The 20732-nt window shown below is 32.1% G+C and overlaps 2 protein-coding genes across 9 annotated transcripts; both read left to right on the top strand.

Annotated features, from left to right (window-relative positions):
- Positions 1–6721: 6721 nt before the first annotated feature.
- Positions 6722–12448, top strand: LOC103503999 (putative pentatricopeptide repeat-containing protein At2g02150). Of its 6 annotated transcripts, none has more exons than XM_008468438.3 (3): positions 6722–9361; positions 9599–10959; positions 12085–12448. In XM_008468438.3, the coding sequence occupies exon 1, from the start codon at positions 6770–6772 to the stop codon at positions 9131–9133; it is 2364 nt and encodes a 787-aa protein (XP_008466660.1). In that variant the 5' UTR covers positions 6722–6769; the 3' UTR covers positions 9134–9361; positions 9599–10959; positions 12085–12448. The 6 variants fall into 6 exon arrangements, with proteins under 6 accessions (XP_008466660.1, XP_008466646.1, XP_008466653.1 ...); XM_008468424.3 differs by having other exon boundaries at positions 6722–9321; XM_008468431.3 differs by having other exon boundaries at positions 6722–9321; positions 9599–10735.
- Positions 12449–15506: 3058 nt separating this feature from the next.
- Positions 15507–20114, top strand: LOC103504040 (uncharacterized protein At2g02148). 3 transcript variants are annotated; one of them, XM_008468467.3, is made up of 9 exons: positions 15507–15662; positions 15801–16046; positions 16145–16268; positions 16382–16723; positions 17360–17522; positions 18462–18585; positions 18945–19010; positions 19353–19607; positions 19803–20114. In XM_008468467.3, exons 2-9 carry the CDS (start codon positions 15864–15866, stop codon positions 19902–19904), a joined length of 1359 nt encoding a protein of 452 aa, XP_008466689.1. In that variant the 5' UTR covers positions 15507–15662; positions 15801–15863; the 3' UTR covers positions 19905–20114. The 3 variants fall into 3 exon arrangements, with proteins under 3 accessions (XP_008466689.1, XP_008466691.1, XP_008466709.1); XM_008468469.3 differs by having other exon boundaries at positions 19359–19607; XM_008468487.3 differs by having other exon boundaries at positions 19733–19878.
- The last annotated feature ends 618 nt before the right edge of the window (positions 20115–20732 follow it).

Raw genomic sequence — 20732 nt, forward strand, 5'->3', positions numbered from 1 at the left:
TTATTATACATTATTATTATTATTATTATTATTATTATTATTATTATTATTATTATTATTAGTATTATTAGTATTATTATGATTATCATTATTATTATTATCATTATCATTATTATTATTATTATATTATTATTATTATTTATTATTATTCTTATTATTATTATTATTATTTATTATTATTATTATTATTGTAATTGTTATTTTTATTATTTATTATTATTATTATTATTATTATTAGTATTATTATGATTATCATTATTATTATTATCATTATCATTATTATTATTATATTATTATTATTATTATTTATTATTATTCTTATTATTATTATTATTATTTATTATTATTATTATTATTGTAATTGTTATTATTATTATTTATTTTTATTATTATTATTATTACTATTACTATTACCGTAATAATTATTATTATAATAATAATTATTATAATAATAATAATTATTATTATTATAATAATAATTATTATAATAATAATAATAATTATTATTATTATTATTATTTATATATTATTATTATTATTATTATTATTATTGTAATTGTTGTTGTTATTATTACTATTATTATTACTATTATTATTATTATTGTAATTATTTTTTATTATTATTATTATTATTATAATTATTATTATTATTATTACTATTATTATTATTGTAATTGTTGTTGTTATTATTATTATTATTATTATTATCATTATTATTATTATCATTATTATTATTATATATTATTATTATTATTTATTCTTATTATTATTATTATATATTTATTATTATTATTATTATTATGATATATTATTATTATTATTTATTTTTTTTATTAATATTATTATTATTACTATTACCGTAATAATAATAATTATTATTATTATGATTATTATTATACATTATTATTATTATTATTATTATTTATATTATTATTATTTTTGAAAAGTATTATTATTATTATTATTATTATTATTATTATTATTATTATTTATATTATTATTATTATTATTATTATTATTATTATTATTATCATTTTAATAATTGTTGTTATTATTATTATTATTAATATATTACTATTATTATTATTATTATAACAACATAAAAACAACATAATAATAACTATTTAATATATAACAAACTAAAAACAATACATAACTATTTCAATAATATTCCTAAAATATATAACAACCTAAAAATAATATACAACTAATAAAGAAAAATATATATATAACAACCTAATAACAATACATAATTAATAATAATTATTCCAATAATATTCTAAAAATATACAACAACCTAAAATCAATATATAACAAATAAATACAAATATATAAATATCTAAAAATAATATATAACTAATAAATAAATATATAAAACATAATAAAACTTACCTCACACTTTGATGGAGATGGATGGAGAAGAAAGGTAGAGAAGATAGTTGAGGAGTAAAGGAGAAGAGGAAAATGGAGCAAAGTTTCGGAAGATAGTGAAGAAAAGGAAGAGAGGAGAGGGAAATTTGTTGAGAATGGAATGAAGGATGAAGAAATGAAATCGGGTGGGGGGTTTTTATAGGCGGGGAAGTCGTGTAAGTGGGACACGACTTCCTGCATGAACGACACGTGGAAGTTCACGTGAAGGAAGTCGTGTACGGTGTACACGACTTCCGCACTACCAGACAAATTGGCAGTCAACGTTACTGTTGACTGCCATTTGTCAGTCTGCAGTACGGAAAACGTGTACGTGGTACACGATTTCCCCGCTAGCCGACAAACTGGCAGTCAACCTGACTGTTGACTGCCACGTGTCAGAAAAACGTGTACGTGGTATACGACTCCAGTCAGAAGTCGTGTACCGCGTACACGACTCCAGTCATTTGTCGTGGCCCCCGTTCACGACGCCGACCCAAATCGTGTACGCGACCCACGATTTTGGTGAAGTCGTGTACCGGGTACACGACTTCACTACGAAGTCGTGTATCGGGTACACGACTTCACTACCCCATTTTTAACAATTCTTTTCGATTGGCCCTATTTTTGATAATATTTTTATAAACTACATTATTTAAAAAAAAATCTTAGAACTGTCAATCCAACAAAACAAATCGTTCTTGATCTTCCATTTTAGAAAAGACTCAAATTGTGTGCACACGAACAAACATCCAAATAAGATTAATTAAGTTTAATTTGAATTTGAAATGAAGTAATGACATTGGCATTTAGCATTAAATTACACTTATTCATGTACAATTATAGTGTATTAATTCCAAAACAACAAAATGATATCTTATGTATTTCATCACCAAATTTACCAACACAAAATTTTGAACTGGACAACATAAATCTATCATGTACATTTGACTTATCTTTCTTTATAATAAGCAACAAAGATTTCAATTAAGCCCATACCTTACCAAACTGGAGCATTGCAAGGTAAAACGTTCCTTATAAATTGAAGCATAATTTTTAGTCCCTTATATGTAGGACTGTGTTGAGCAATTTTCTATAATATCTTTCCTATCTGCCATGGATTTCGTCAATACTTGAGTCGTCTCTAAAAAATTCTACCAATTACTTGATGGAAATTAAATTACAAGGCAGCTCAGCAACTCATCCTTCACAAGGTTTCGTCACGAGGACTTAGCCAACAACACGGGGTTAGAAGGCCCCTATGCTGGTCGACAATTCTTCTTTCAAAACTGTGGATCCTCAAATTTAATCTAAGACTGATAAGAGGAATGACAAAATAGGAGATTCACTTTGGATAATTAAATGACAAATTTAGTTTTATTTTTAGCATTTGAATCATCCAATCAAATCGTTATCCGTAGCATCATTCTAGGGATAATGTATAAATTTTGAGTTCAAAATATGTTATACAACATATGCTATACATTCTATCAAATATTATAGATATAATATAAAAAGAATAATATTGTATCTGCAAATACACTGTAACTCTATATAAAATCAAGGCAATCAAACCCGACTAATTTAATCAATAAATTGATTTTGTTAAATTAAAAAAAAAAACAATAAAACAAATTGAACAAATTGAATATGTTCAAAATTATACTTTCCTTTATATTTTTCAAACACATATTTTTAAATAAGTTAATGAAATATATTTATTTACTAACCATAAAAATATTTCTAAGAAGCTCAAAGAAATATATATTTTGGATTAAATTGAATTTATTAATTCTTTGTTAATAAATTAATAAATTTGGAGATTGCCAAACCAAATTAAAACTAATAAATTTGAATAGTTATTTTTAGCATTTGAATCATCCAATCAAATCGTTATTTGTAGCATCATTCTAAGGATAATATATAAAATTTGAATTCAAAATAACAATTATGTATCATGTATTATCTATGAAATTATTGTTAAATCAGCATAATTTAGGGATGAAAATGTTATAGATGAAATTTGTTATCTTTAGCCTTATTTTAGGGATGATAATCTAACTTAAATTTAAGATTAAAGTGTGAAATTTATATTTAAAATTAAGGTATAGAATTTGAATTAAAACTAATGATTTTAGGTTGAGATATATATTTCTAAACTCAAAAGGTTAATAAATATTAAATATGTATTATATATTATTTATGTCTATTTTTTAATAAATAGTTTGAAGAATAAAGAATGCAAAATAATTGAATTTATCTTTGATATTATCTTAGAGATACGAGATAAAATTTGAATTCAAATTGACGATCTAAGGGATGATATAAAATGCAGATTCAAATTGTTATTAAAAATATGTAATATGTATTATTTAATAAAGTTTTGATAAATAATATGAAATCTAAAAATAGTGAATTAATCGATTTAAATCCTAATAATTCGTAAATTTTGTTGAGACTAAAGCCATATATGTTGGTGCAATCTTTTGCAGCAAGGGAATATTTTTTGATATAGTTAAGATTTAACAAAAGTGAACGTGTTTACAAATACATTGTATTCGTACTATGTCGTATTTTGCCTGGTTTTTTTTACCTGTAAAAATACACTATATCTGTATGTGAGTAATTATCCTTTATAAGAGATATACTCGAGCAAAAAATAAAAATTTAAAAATTATTCAACAGTCAATTTTACTATAAATCAAATTACTTTTGAGATTTACTATTTTTCTATTTGTTATCCAATATTTTACTGGGTTTATGGAGTATTGGAGTGGGCTCCTTATTTGGACCGCAAGTTAGCATAAGGAGAATTCGTGGAAATTGACAAATATAAGAATGGAAATTATAAAAATAGCAAATTGTTATTTTTTTTATTTATGGCAAAACTAACTGTTTGAAATAGTTTCCTACTTTTTTTGTCTGAAAATTACCCCATCAACGAATGAGAACTGTCCAGAGTCAAATACAGTATATTTAAGGAGATCGAAAAATCAAATAAAATATCACATATCCGATTATAGTGTATTTGTGAACACACCCACTTATAAATAAAAAAAAATTATTATATTCTTTCAAGGATCCCTAAACATATTCAATTGGTTTCAATATCCCCTAATTATTCCGATTTTTACATTCAATAATTATATATTCAAACTTTAGTTATTAACGCAATGAATACGTCCTAAAATTTTAATGCAATGAATACTTCCTGAAATAATGATAAATATGATACAATAATTAACTATTAACAAAAACATTAAAAAAGTAACGAAAAATCATTTAAAAGATTCAAATTTCAAATCTAAAGTAAAATTCAAATTCAAATTCCAACCATTTCCTAAAATTATGGCAAATATAATGGAAATACTTGAGTTTAGAATCAAATTCTAACCCTCCCTAAAATCATGTTTGTGATCTATCTTTAATTTTGCCAACCAACCGGAATTAAGGGAAACGAAAATAGAAGGTTCACCGGAAGACAATCAACCAGAATTAAGGGAAACGAAAATTTGTACTAAAAACAGAAGGTGGAAAGTGACGATGCGAGTGAAAAATAAATACGAGTGGAAAGCCATTTGAAAATTTGAAAAATGTTAGAACCGGAGAAAATTTGAAAAAAATTTGAGAACTCGGTATTTTTTACCGATACATGCAGAAAACAGAGGAAAAATCCAAAAGTTGAAGAAGGAACAGAAGCGTGAAATGAAACAACTCACCGATACTTTGGGTGGTGCAAACGGTGGAAAAGCGACGGTGGAAAAACGGAAGAGAAAGCTACGGTGGAAATGCACCGGAAAGCCTTTAAAAAACGGAAGAACAAATTGAAAGCCTTTACATAAGATGGTTTATTTTTTTTGGAGGGAAAATTAGAAAATTGAAGAGAGTGCATAGTATGTATTAATTACAGGTATTTGTGGTTTGTTTTACTATTGTATTTAGGAGTCTATAGTGTAAAGTAGGTAGGAGCATTTAAGGCATAGTTATCCCATTTATTATGTGGAAATTAACTGTTTTGCTATTTTGACAATTTAAAAATAAAATTGCCATTTATCAAAGTAAACTTTAGATTTGCTATTCTTCTTGTCGCCCCTTAGCATGATAGGGGAATTGATTAGAGGATTTAATATATATACGATTTTAATTTTTCTTCTTTGAAAAATATTAAATTTTTAGTTTTAGGTTTTTAACTCGATATTGTATTTTAAAATATTAGTATTTTTAATTTTTTTAACCATTTCATATAAATAATCGTTGTTTCTTTTATAAAAATTTAGTTTATGAACTTTTTTTTATTAAATAGTTACCTAGTTTACAAATATTTAAAAAAGTTAAGTTGAATTTCGAAGAAAAATATAATTTTTAAAAACTTGTAATTATTATTATTTTTACATTTTGGTAGGAACATGACTTACTTTAAAAAATGACAAAAACTAACTCAGAATTTTTATTTATCTTTTAAAATTAAAATTAAGTTGATAACAGTTATTTACATACACAAACTTCGATAATTTGTTATTATTTTTAAGTATTGTTTTACTGAACCAAAATTTGAGAAATTATAAAAAAGAAAAGAAAAAAAGAAAAATTCAAATGATCGTTTTCTTCTTTAAAATTAGAATTTAACTGGAAATTGTAATTTTATTTAACGTTGAAAGTTTGAGGGGAAAATAAACATTAGATTTAATAAATATTATAAAAATTTATAAAAAAATAATTTTAATAAAAAGTGGAAAACAAATAGTGTCCAAATGAATGCTATCTTTTTTAGCACAAGAAAACTTAAAGATAGGGAAAATTTTTACTTTTTTGAAAAAGGATTATTTGGGTTGAAATTACTTTTTAATATGATTTATTAAAATAAACAATTAAATTGATTTATTGGATGTATATTAAAAAAAATATAACAACACTATTATTATAATCCTTTTTTGAATGCATACTATCGTTACACTACCTATTATAATCATTCTATCAAACACATATTATTATAACACTATCTATCGTAACTTTTCTCCAAACGTATATTATCAAAGCACTATCTATAATAATCATTCCCTCTAATACACACTATCATAATATGAAAATAATAAGATTATCATAACATTAACTTTCTATAATAAATCAACCATTCCCCGATGACCCTAAATGATTAAAAGTGATTTAAAATACTAAAAGAAAAGAGATACAGTTCGCTAATATATGGATGTTCGGGGACATTCTTGGTATATTCAGAAACCGCCGGTTCGATTCGAGTCGAATCACAGCGGTCCGTTTTAGCCATCTATGCCCATAAACCCTAAAAACCTTACGACTTGGTATTGTATTAGTTTTAACATGAGCATCCCTTGCTTTAAAGAAGATGATGAAGCTTTCCGTTGAACTTCTTCTTCTTGCCTTTCCTTCACTCCTCTCAGCGATGTTACTCTTCTTTCGCACTCTTTTCCATGTTAGTCGCAGAGCTTCTTTTCGAGTAATCTCTCTATCTTCTAATTCTTCGCATCCGGATTCCCTTTCTTTCAATGTATTTAATCCCTCATCATCTTTAACATCCATAAATGCTTATCGCATTTCTCGTCCTTTTTTCTGGTTCACTAGCTTTCTTTGTATATTTCGCCTCCCTTTTGTTAGTTATTCGAATGCAAATAATTCTATTGAATTTTTAGACATTGGTTCCCTTCGTAAAATCATACAACAAGATCTCTGGAATGATCCTAAGATTGTTGTTTTATTTGATTCAGCACTAGCTCCCATTTGGGTCTCTAGGATTTTAGTTGGATTGAAAGAAGATCCCAAATTAGCTCTTAAGTTCTTCAAATGGGCTGGAAGCCAGGTTGGGTTTCGCCATACCACCGAGTCTTACTGCATTATAGTTCACTTGGTGTTTCGTGCGAGAATGTATACAGATGCTCATGATACTGTTAAAGAAGTGATTATGAAGAACCGCATCGACATGGGTTTTCCAGTTTGTAATATATTTGATATGTTATGGTCGACTAGGAATATTTGTGTGTCAGGATCAGGGGTCTTTGACGTTTTATTTAGTGTTTTCGTAGAGTTGGGTCTGCTTGAGGAAGCTAACGAATGTTTCTCTAGAATGAGGAACTTCAGAACTCTTCCCAAAGCACGCTCTTGCAATTTTCTTTTGCATAGATTATCAAAGTCAGGTAATGGCCAGTTGGTGAGGAAGTTTTTCAATGACATGATTGGAGCTGGGATTGCTCCTTCAGTTTTTACCTACAATGTAATGATAGATTACTTGTGCAAAGAAGGGGATTTGGAAAATGCTAGACGTTTGTTTGTGCAGATGAGGGAGATGGGCCTTTCTCCAGATGTTGTCACATATAATTCTTTGATTGATGGCTATGGCAAGGTTGGTTCATTAGAAGAAGCTGTGTCTTTTTTTAATGAAATGAAGGATGTAGGTTGTGTTCCTGATATAATTACCTATAATGGGTTAATCAACTGTTATTGCAAGTTTGAGAAGATGCCTCGAGCTTTTGAGTATTTCTCTGAGATGAAGAACAATGGGTTAAAACCAAATGTTGTAACCTACAGCACATTGATTGATGCATTTTGCAAGGAGGGAATGATGCAAGGTGCCGTCAAACTTTTTGTTGATATGAAAAGGGCTGGTCTTTTACCTAATGAATTCACTTACACTTCTCTGATTGATGCCAATTGTAAGGCAGGTAATTTAACAGAAGCATGGAAGTTGTTGAACGATATGTTGCAAGCAGGAGTTAAATTAAATATAGTCACTTATACTGCTCTAGTGGATGGCCTTTGTGAAGATGGAAGAATGATAGAAGCAGAAGAAGTATTTAGATCTATGCTGAAAGATGGAATATCTCCCAACCAGCAGGTTTACACTGCATTGGTTCATGGCTATATCAAGGCTGAGAGAATGGAGGATGCAATGAAAATATTGAAGCAAATGAAAGAATGTAACATCAAACCGGATTTAATACTCTATGGCAGCGTTATTTGGGGTCTCTGTAGTCAAAGCAAACTTGAAGAAACTAAACTTATTCTTAAAGAAATGAAAAGTCGGGGTATTAGTGCAAATCCTGTTATATACACGACAATTATAGATGCTTATTTTAAGGCTGGAAAAAGCTCTGATGCAATAAATCTTTTTCAGGAGATGCAGGATGTAGGTGTTGAGGCTACTGTAGTAACATACTGTGTACTAATTGATGGTTTGTGCAAAGCTGGTATCGTTGAACTGGCAGTTGATTATTTTTGTAGAATGTTCAGTCTTGGTTTACAACCTAATGTTGCAGTTTATACTTCCCTCATTGATGGTCTTAGTAAAACCAATTGCATTAAATCCGCCAATAAGTTGTTTGATGAAATGCAATGTAGGGGTATGACCCCAGATATAACAGCTTTCACTGCTCTAATTGATGGAAACTTGAAGCATGGAAATCTTCAGGAAGCTTTGGTTTTTATTAGCAGGATGACAGAATTAGCTATTGAGTTTGATTTGCATTTTTATACTTCCTTGGTTGCGGGATTTTCAAAATGTGGTGAGCTGCGTCAAGCAAGGAAGTTTTTTAATGAGATGATTAAGAAGGGCATACTTCCCGAGGAGGTTTTATGTATCTGTCTACTGAGAGAGTATTGCAAGCGTGGACAGTTGGATGAAGCCATTGAATTGAAGAATGAAATGCAAGGGATGGGTTTAATTACAGAAAGTGCAGCCATGCAGTTCCCAGTCTAAAAACTTGAAGAGGAGATCCAATCCGATCATCTTTGTTTTTCTGGAAGCTGAGTTTGTATTCTAGTTGCAAGCTTATGTGATATTTAGTCAGAACTCAGAGTTATGATGACTCGAGCAACCCACCATTCAAATGGGTTCCCTGTTTGATGGGAAGGCAGGCCATGTGTGATACATCGGACATCGATTTTGTAAGCTCTTCCTCTTATACAAAATTTTCCGTTTGATAAGGTACAGCCTTCTAGTCTCTAAATGATATCTGAAGAAAAATCTCATCATGTCATGCGCTTCAGTAATCGCCAATCTTGTATAAATGTTAGCCACACCACAATCTTCCTCATCCTCTTAGCTATGAGATCCATGTATGCAACTGTTGAAAGTGATAGCCTTTTATACGAGATTAATGTGATTACTATGCATGATGTCCTGCATGTCTTCTGTCAACTAATTTGGCATGCCGGTTTCCAGGTCCAAAGAGGATTCCAGTGGCACGGTATATGGATTTCCATGGAATGGAATCATTCTACTTAAAATTCCTATCTGTTATTTTGCTGATGGAAGCATATTCATTTAAGTTTGACGCTCAGCATGGCTTACTATGAGCAAGGTGTTAACTTGACTCTTTCATGCTTGTTTATATTTGAAATTTGATGTTCAGCACCGTGAGCATATGGTCACCTATGGAATGGGTGAAATTATTAAGAAAAGCTGCCTCTCCTCATGGGACTGGAGGTTCTGACAGGATCCAATTTTTATCTGCTGTTCTTTCTTTCCCTGCGGGGGTGGTCTATTCTTTCCTCCATTGAGGACTGGACTGTAGGTTCTTATGGAGATTATTTAAAATCTTAAACCTGATCCTACAGAAACTCTCTGAAATGCATCCTTGGTTCTTTCCAATTGTTCGTGAGCATTTTCTTATTTGGAGTTCTCATGAGTGGTTATGATTTTTGCCAACAAATCTTCCTAGTGTGGCAAAATTCCTATGAAACTCAACGTTCCTCTGATGATCTCCTATTCTCAATTCTACGTATACACCAAGTCCACCAATGACGTGATTCGAAGGAGGAAACCTCAGTTATCTTCTTCCTTAAATGTATGGCGATTACCACTCCAGTGAAGCCACCGATCATTTTCATTGGTTACCTGTTTGCTCACAGATGCAGGACCTCTCTCTTCCCTTGTTTGGTTCTTTAGATTGGTTGGCTATGAGCATGAACGTAAGTGGGGTAGGTCTTTGGTCAACTCTTTGAAACTTACATGTCAACACGGGATAAAATTGAAAAGCAAAACTACAACAAAATCTTTAACCAAACAGACAAAGTCAATGAACCAAAATCCCCATCTGAAATCGACAACCTAACTTAAGGGTTCGGGCTAGACAATCAAATCTATAAAACATTTCACAGATTCAGAATTGAAGTATTTCCGGTATTGAAACTGTACAGAATTGAATAGATTTGACACGAGTACCATGGGGCCTTAGTCTGTGATTGGGTGGATTATTGTACAGCCTTTCATCCGTTGGACCATCAGAAAAATACGAAGGTCTTTCAAGTCTGTGTAGGGGGATTCTTGTATATGATTATAGGACCCCTTTTGGTAACGGTAATATTCTTGTATCCTGTTGTAGTTGGAATTCTATTGAATTTTTATAGCCATTCTACTACTAATATGGTTAGCAACTGGACAAACTTTTTTAATTCCTAGTTGATTGGGTGGCATGAAAGATGCTTTTATCTCCTCCTCCTTCTTACTTGAGTGAAAACTCGGTGGCTTTTTTTCCCTTTGAATGATAGTTTCCTTCATGAATAAGTGGACGCGTCTCTGTGGTATGTATATTCTAAAATTTATATATCCCTTGAAGTAGGGTATTTTACTTATCTCCTTCATGAATAAGGGGATGCGTCTCTGTGGCATTTATATTCTAAAATTTATATATCCCTTGAAGTAGGGTATTTTATTTATCTTTCATAAACTCTATAATTACTCTTATGCGGTTGTTCACTTGTTCCTATTTCTATTTCTTGACATAGTTTGTTACAGCATTGTGGAGGGAGTGAATTCTACTTATCACTTACGAAGGTTACATAGGTTTATAGCATCGTTAGGAACCAAGGTAGTATGGGATGCCTTTTTTCCACATTGGTTAAAATGTGATTACCAATGTGGTACTTAAGTGACTTGGTTCTCCCACCCCAACAACTAGCTTATGGGGTGTGGTTCTCCAAGGTGCTTAAGTACCTAACAATGGCATTAGAGCCAATTCTCGACATTTTGGAGTGAAACCAGTGGAGGGTTTTGATTGGGTGTGGTTAAGTGAAGTACCATTGGAGTAGTAGCCGGTAGGTCGACTTTTCAAGGATAGGGTATTGTTAGGAACTAAGGTAGTATGAGATGCCTTTGTCCCACATTGGTTAAAATGGGATGACCCATGTGGTACTTAAAGTTGGGCTCTCTTATCCCAACAACTGGCTGTTAGGGTGTGGTTCTCCTAGGTGCTTTAAGTACCTAACACATATCGAAGGTGCTTCCCCTTTTTAATTTGTAACACATCAGTTAGGCATTTTGAAGGTGCTTCCCCTTTTCAATTTGTAGAGCAAACTGCTTGTCAGTGCAATCTTCAGTTCTGTACAGTGATTTTTGGCGCATCCATTCATTTAAGTTGTGATGAAGCAACAACTGAGATCTGCCACAATACCATAGTAATGCTTGACTTAATGATGTCTTTGCAAAAGCTTCAGAGTTTGGTTACTGTTTCATGTCTGTTCTTTATCCACTGTCAGGAGCCCTAGCATAGGGAACAAAACACAGTATAGCTTGGGTACATGAAGAAGTTTACGCCGTTCTGATCTTTTGAATATTTGTTAGATTTATTATGTCATGTATACATCTGTTTTACTGTTAAAGTCACGTGATGAACGATTTCCTAGCGTATGTTTCTTTGGATTTCTCAGGTGGTTGATTTGGGGGAGAGCTTATTTTGGCACATCAATTGTAGAAGGCATTCGTGTTGATGGCTGCCATATTGGTGTTGGAAGGAGCAGGAAGCTGCAAGCTGCACAATAAAGATGTGGCAGAATGAAACCTATTAAGGTTAGGTGATATGCATTGATTCTCTATGTTAAAAAATCTCCACATTCCACATGATTTTAAGAAAAAATCAGAAGGGAAGCATGGAGAATAGTGTTACTTTCCCTAAAACTGTAAACAAGAAACATGAAGGTTCCAACATAAGTAACACTTGTATAATGTGTTGTTTATCGACTGCATAAATCCCTAAACCAAATAACTTCAATTTTAGAAAAATTGCCGCTGCTACGTTTTGGTCTTGTGTTACTGCAATGTATTATTCGATGCAACTCAAGATGTGTTACCTATTCGTTTGGGATTTAGCATGTATCCCCTGGATTACAGTGTAATGTATATAGGCTAGAAAAACAACTAGATTCACTTTTGTTGGTGTTCACTAATGTGTAATGGGAATGAGTTGAATTGTAATAAAAACTCAATGGTGGTGTCTATTTTTCTAAGTAATGGAGATGAAATTTGAAAGATCATCAAAATACCCCTTTATATTTCTAATTGATCTTGCGAACTATTCATTTGATATCCAAACCATAAAATGTAGGATCTCAAAAAAAGTAATAGTGATTGTTTTAGATTTGAAATCTAATTGAAATTTTGACGTTGTAGATTTATGTTTTCAAAATAATCTTTTTATTTGAAAAAAAAGTGATAACAAATATTTGTAATAGATATTGTTTAGATGATTAAAATTAAATTTGTAATCATAAAAATCTATACAACTTTTTGGTTTTAAGAAAATGACAATAGTCTTACAATGTGTTTATGGATGAAATTGTAGGTGTAGGCACAAACTTCACAGATTTTGATGGATTTGTAGATAGTGCTTAGACGATGAAGAAGCATGGGAGCCAATTCTTGGGATGTGATCCAAAAAAAAATTAGTAGTTGGTGTTAATGTAAAATTTTGATGAAAATTAAGAGAAGGTGAGGGACTCATGGACAGTCGTAGAATGGAGAGAGAGAGATTGAATATAAGGTTTGATCTACGCCTGTGAGTTCCTTTTTTAAGAAAAAATTATGGGAAAGCGAGAGAGGGGGGAGAAGGGAAGCATGAGAGTGGGAGGGAGTGCTCAAAAAATGAATAAAATGATAAAACGATCAACGGAGGATGATAGGGTAAATGGTGTAGAATGAGAAAAATCATAGTAATTTGCAATCGTAACAAAAGCAATTGATTAACCGACTAATTCCTCGCTTAATGGATTTACGAAGACAAGTTAATTGACGGATTTGATTTATTTGGTGTATGGTTTCATCAATTAACTAATTTTTTTTTGCTGTCTAATCTTATATAAACTTTTTTATATAATATCCCTACTCACATCCTAATCCTAGTATATTATACCATACAATGTACTATGTATTGAGCATATAATGCTTCTTCATACTTTGATGGCTAGAACCACTTCTTCATTTCCTCATAAGAATGTATCTGTCTCTTGCCTTGTTTTTGGCGGTTAACTTCAAGCTGATTCCACCATGTCAAGGCTCCACCTTTTAATTTCAAAGCAACTTATCCAACCTTCTCGTGCTCTGGTGTTCCAATTTAGCTGAAATTTTTTCAATATTTTTAATCTAATCTAAAAAAGCTTCAATATTATGGTTACGGTTACCATCATAATTGGGAGGTCAATCTTCATCTTATATTCATGTGATTATTGTCTCTTCTTCTGTGAGTTTTGTTTCTTTATCTTCTTGCACTGTCAAAATCATTATTTCCATTTTCTTCACTGTCATGTTCTTGGAGACAATCTTGAAATTCAGGTCTGTTCTTGCATTTCTTGATTTGATTCTTAATGATTTTGTTGTTGAAACCTCTTCTTCCTCGTCTTTCCCAATGTTGTACAACTTTTAGTTCATCTTCTTAGCAAAATGGAGGTAGATTTAAAGCATCTAGTCTCTAAATTACCATATTCAACGTGTCACAATTCCCTCCAACAAAGCTTCCATGGATAACAAGTGTCTCGAAGTGGTTCTTGGAGAGAGTACGGAAGTGTCTTCCGCCTCTTGATTTTGAGCAGGCTGCTCAACTACCACTGCTCAACTACCACCGACTATACTTCTCATAGGATAGCCATAAGTCCCAAAAGCATAAATGCTCGTATACCAATTTGGTGTGAACTACCACAATGCTCGTCTTTTTTTAATAAATAAATTGATCTCCAGCTAAGGGAGTGCCATTATTTATAAAGCTAGTAGTTACGGTGGTAGTTTTAGATAACAAGACTAAAATTATCTTAACCATAAAGAACTACTTTTAACAGAAGTAGTTATTTAGAAAGAACTACTTTTAACAATACTAAAGTAGTTCTTTAGTATTACATCAAAAAGGTTACAATCTTGCTGTTCAAAACAAACGTTATTGCATCCTACATATTGTCTTTCACCTCCTTAAACAAAATATTGATGAACTAGTCAACTGTTAAATTCAATGTCCATATCTACATATTAACCATCCAAACACTATCTTTTTTAAGATGGAAAGTTGAACAACGATAAGCTTCTCTTTCACAATTTTATTTGTTGTCTCAATATGAAATGATAAACATATAACTTGGTTTGGAAACCTATCTCAAGCAACAATGATCAATTGTCTAGCCATGTTGGATAAACAGAAAAAGAAAAAAGGAGAGAGAGAGAATCAGTCAAACACAAAGAACACAAATGTAACTTCTATAAAATACATGATACTCAATACTCGATAATCAATAACTCATTTGAATAGGATTTCTTGATGCTCAACCTTTCTCTTTCAAACCATCCCTCTTTTACTAATCTTAATAGTTGCTGAGAAGATGAAATTTGTTATAATATTTTGCTGTATTTGTAAATATTTTAGTTGATTTTATTATATTTAAAAACAATCCTAACAATAACAAGTAAATAGAAGATAGAAAATAAAATGAAATTCTTTAACTCAGGCTAGGGGTATAAGAATAATCCGATTAATCTACCCAACACATATTATATGGGTTGGGTTAGTTTAAAATGTGGGTTGAAAATTTTGATTTTATTCGGATTTGGTTGGTTCTCAAGTTGGAGGATTGAAAAATTTGGGTCAACCCAACTTAACCCGAATAACGATCTTCTACTTGCATCAATATGTGCATCAATATGTCATAAAAGACTTCCTCGACCTTGAAAACCATATGTGCCCAAATGATGGACTCTCTTATTGGATGATCATGCTCTATCTCTAGATATGCTCAATACCATCCATACTTTTTAAATTCTTAATTACATACTTCAAACGTATTCTATCACTTTACTTTACTTCGATCGTTTTATCGAAGGCAATAATTTTCCCTACCATTGTTTGTTACTGTTATTATTATTATTATTATTATTTTGGTTTGGGAGGAGGTGCGGATATGAGAGTTAGGTCTCCAAACTGTGTGTACTCATTTCAGTCGCCTCTGAAGCTCAGCTCCGGTCTCAGCATCGGGTATAGCCGTTTAATTCATTACATTTCTTCTCTTTTTGGAACTCCCTCTTCTTCTTCTTCTTCTTCTTCTTCTTCTTCTTCTTCCAATTTCACTTCAATCCATGTCTTCTTCTCATCTTCTTCTCTTTCCTGTCTCAGGCAATCATCTTTACTCTCAATGGTTTTGCTTCTTCAGTTCCTCTTTCTTCTTCTTTCACCGATATGACTACAAGAGTTCCAGTTCAACCTTACGATCTCCCAACACCCAATTCTTTCATCGGTAGCACTCTTCATGATCTCAACACTTCAAATGGAAGCCCTTCTGATATCGAAGCCATCAGCGACGTTGATCGCGACGCTGTCACTGATGATCGCTTGGACGACGATCAAGATTCCAGTGCTGTTGTGAGTGTTACTTACATTTCCTTTGATTTTTATAGCAAAATCTAATGGGGTAGATACCCACTTCATGAATCTTGACCAATTTCCATTTTTATTATTAGGACTGTATCCACGAATCTTACAGAAGCTCTTTACCTATTCATACTGTGGGAGTTGAAGAAGATCGCTCAAGTCTTGAGAATAGTGGGTCTTCTAGGTTGTCTTATGACTCTTTAACTGTAGAGGGTAATGTCCACATTTCTGAAAAGGAATTGTTCTGGATTTCAATCTCTGCTAAGCCTTATGGGACTTTTGTTTAGACAGATTATTGATTGATGTAAACTGAGTTCTTGGTTCAGATATTTCACCTATCGAAGGAGCACGAGCAAGATTTCTGCAGATCATTGTGGATCATTTTATTAGTGATCATGTTCTTGAAGTGACTGAGTCTGAAAATGATTATATCTCTCAGTCTGGACAGGATAAATTGACAAAGAGGAAGACTAATGAAGTCCAGTATGAAGGGGATCCAAAATTTGTCTTACCCTTGATGTATGTTGCAAATATGTATGAAACACTTGTTAATGATGCAAACATAAGGCTTGCTTCCTTGAGTGGCATCCGTGATAAAACTATTGGGGTAGCCCTTGAAGCAGCTGGGGGTTTGTACAGAAAGCTGGCTCAGAAATTCCCCAAAAAAGGTACGCAATTTTAATTTTTATCAGTGTTTCTGATGAACAAGATAACATTCTTAGCGCCAATGCCCAACGGTTATCACTATCTTTCTTTCTAATGACTGGTTCCTTGTGGGAGATTTTTGCTGGGGAAATCAGTATGGAAGACTTTCTTGAAATATATGGTTTGCTTGGGAACTACTCTCAAAATGACTTCCTATATTTTAGAGTAAAAGTTGAAGAAACGGTATTTGGATGACTGTCTTTTAAAACCTAGTTGTCTTGAAAAAATGGAGTTGATGTAAAAAGTGAACTATCAGCCATGCAAGTAGTTGTTGCTAATTCTTTTGTAATTACCCAACTAAGTTGATTTACAACAATTTGGATAATCTTTTGTAACTAGCCCCTTAGGAGAGGGATCTGTCTTCAGTCTTCCCTCTTCCCCATGCCTCTAAGTTATTTTTTCCTTCTCTTGTTAATCTTAGTCCCTTTCTCTACTGCATTGTTTGTTGTGAAGTGTGCGATACCTGTAAAGTGGATTCTTTATTGAGTGGCAAGCCAGGAAACTAGGTTTTCTAGTTGCTTTGAAATTGTTTAGAGACAGATTTTGTCATTTTAATTAAAATACTTCTTCTATCGTAATTAACATCATGTCGCTAACAGGCCCTTGCACATATAAGAGAAGAGAACTTGCAACTTCTCTTGAAACAAGGACTAGGTTTCCAGAACTGGTAGTTCAAGAAGAGAAGCGGGTTCGTTTTGTGGTTGTTAATGGTTTAGACATTGTTGAAAAACCCAATAGAATGTCGATTGAAGATGCTGAATGGTAAGTTAAATCTTATAGTCGACATAATTTCCCATTAGTGTAAAATTTTCCATTATCATTGATTTCATCTCTATCGGTTTTTCTTCTCTGAATTCGTTTAATGCATAGATCGTAATTTTTTTTCTTTTGCTGTACTGTACCAGCTCTTTTGCCTGGAAAAATACTTATGCCTGGGTTCCAATTACGAGTAAGAAAGGGTTAAGCAAGGGCTTACTTGAGACCATGTTCATAGGAAATTGATTGTTATTTATATCCAAATACAGAAACTTAATGCCATCATGCTAAAAAATGTAACTCATCTGTGTATGCAAACAGTTCTCAATGATTAGAAGAAAAATACTTGATATCAAAACTATATAACTAATTCTAGATTATTATTATATTATTATAAGATAGTTTTTTTAAAAGAAAAAAATTATGGTTTTCTTGGAGAAAAACACAAACTATACAATTTTTTCTTTGGACAAACTGAGGTTGATCAATCCATACGATTAATTTGCATGGCGTAACTCTCAAAATGTTGACCTAAGATGATCGTGGAAAATGAGGCCCACCGTTGTATGGATGCTGTCGTATCTAAGCATTTAACCACGTTAGGAACCCAGGACAATGGCAGTGAAGTATGCTGTACGTAGAGTTCTCTCGCTCAGTATTAATTGTTTTTTGTTTCAAGTTCTAACGTCCTGGTGGACTAGAGAAAATGAACAATTAAATCATTTCTATCGGATTGGATGCAACTCAAAATTTTAACTAGAATCTTTTTCTTCTATTGCTCGAATGATGTTGATGATTGTAAGACAAAGCAAACGTATGTATATTCTTTCAACTGAATCTGATCTTAAAAAGCCCTGAAGTTTCATAGGTATTGTTGCAAATCATTTTATTTCTATTGTCATTTTTGGTCAATAATTATTGATTAAATTTTGCTCCATTGTATAGGTTTAGACGATTAACAGGTCGCAGTGAGGTAGCTGTATCTGCTCAGGACTACAAGTTCTATTCACCAAGGCATAAATATAGGCGAGTTGCAGCAAATTCTGTGTCCAGCATTTCCAGTTTGAATGTAAGCGGCATAGTAATTTTTTCCATTATATGTGATCTATCTTTATATGGGAATATTTTTCGTAAATGCATTTTGCAGGCAATTTTCTATATGATTCCGTATATCATGGCTGTAGCTATGGTATTATCGAATTGGTGTCAATCAAGTTATATAATTTTTCCTAGCATTTTGTCGATAATGATGATTGATATATGAAGTGTAATTAGATATGCATATATATATATATTTATACTGTAGAACTGAATTACAAATGTTAGAGCATAGTATTTTTGTCTCCATTTAAAAAATGAAAATGTTAGAGCATATTATGCCTCATGGAATTGTTGGTGGAGAAATAATGCCTGATGTATTCTTTTCAGACATTTTCCAGCGGTGACAATTCTTCTACTCTGACTGGTGGTCAAGCATTCCGCTCTCCGGGTGAAGTAAGAATTTCATCCTCACTCAATCTTGTGATCATTAACCTATCTGTTTAACCTATGAATCCTCTTACAACATTCATCGTTGCTTGCGGATGGACGAAAATCTAGTTTTTAGCTCCCATTGAAAAAGGGGAATATATATATATGTATGTACGTATGTAAATCTAATGTCTTTGCTTCAAGAACATTTAATCAAGGAAATAGTGGGGTCGTGGGGAGGGGGCGGGGTGGGTGGGGGTTTAAGAAATCTTCTCAAAAGGGAAGTAATATATATATTGTGCTTTCTTCTTTTGTTCTAACAACTAAAACACTATCTTTTCTTTCTTGTCCGTGATCTTAAATCAGCAACAGACACCCTGCAAACACCATATCCAACAACTGCCTCATCAGCCTCAATTTCAGTCTATCCATCAGAATCATCATCAGTCCATGCACCAAAGTCAACATACTTCCCACTTTGCTCACAATCATCAATGTGGTCAACCTTCACAGTTACAGGATATTTCCCATACTCATCATTCTCCAACGTTGTCACAACACATGGCTTGCTTGCAACCTCTTTCAGGTGGTCATGTTGGTGGGCGCTTGCATCATGGGCTGGTAATTCCAACCCTCCCCTATTTTATTTTCTAAAGTACAACTGTGGTTGGGGTCGTATCAATTATTATTGATCTTATATCACTTTGATTTATTGATTGATATTAATTTGTGTGCTATAATATCAGATTGGAGGGGAAGTGAGTTAAGTTTGTACCATCCGGTTAACATTTATCTGATATACTCGTACATGTGCAGCCATCCAGTCCAGCCAAGTTCTGTGATGAATGTGGAGCTCCATATTTAAGAGAAACTTCTAAGTTCTGCTCAGAATGTGGTGTCAAGAGGTTGGGAATTTGATGTGTATTGTATAATGATCATTATTGGTCTCTAAAAAGAAAAAAGAGAAAAAAAACTCAATGTTGTATTTGTATTTGTATTTAGTTTTCCTCAAGTTAGTCCACATTGAGTTTTCTGCTATCTTTGTACATATTTAGATCTCAAGTACAAATGCCCATGTACTTACCATACCCATCATATTTTCGTTATATCTTAAAGGGGCGTTTGACACGTGGATTCTAAGAATATTAAGTTTTGACTTAAGTTGATGAATTAGGTGCTATGTATATGGATTTTATTAAGAAACATTTTTTCACATAAACTTACTTGAACACAACCCTTTTTATTGGTTGTAAAAGTGTCCTCAAGTTATTGGGAAACGTCGTTTCACTCTTGTCCTAATAGGATAAATTATGTTACATTTTACTTACTTTGTTAGCTTAAATAAAAAAAAAATCAATATATTAGGTTCTATTTGAGCCTCAAGTTCGAGTGGGTGTAATGGACTATTACAGTCCACTCTATGTCTGGCTGGTACTATTTTAAATCTAGAATTAGGATTATTTTGATCTTTTTACTGTTCCCCACTCCTACCTTTTACTATTCCTCATTCTACCTTTATTGTTCCCCTCTCCCTCTTCTCTTCATCTTCCTTCTCCCTTCTCCCTTCTCCCTCACTTTGTTTCCTTCTAAAATTCGGTACCAGCAGCTTTCTTCTACTGTTCCGCTTCTCCCTTCTCACTCACTCGTTTCCTTCTATTTTGACCATACTCTATTTCCTTCTAAAATCCGCCATGGTGGACCTCAAAACCGCATAGACTGAGAAATTCTGGTACTGGCGATTGGGAT

The sequence above is a fragment of the Cucumis melo genome, chromosome 9 (assembly GCF_025177605.1).
Source record: "Cucumis melo cultivar AY chromosome 9, USDA_Cmelo_AY_1.0, whole genome shotgun sequence".
Lineage (NCBI taxonomy): Eukaryota > Viridiplantae > Streptophyta > Magnoliopsida > Cucurbitales > Cucurbitaceae > Cucumis > Cucumis melo.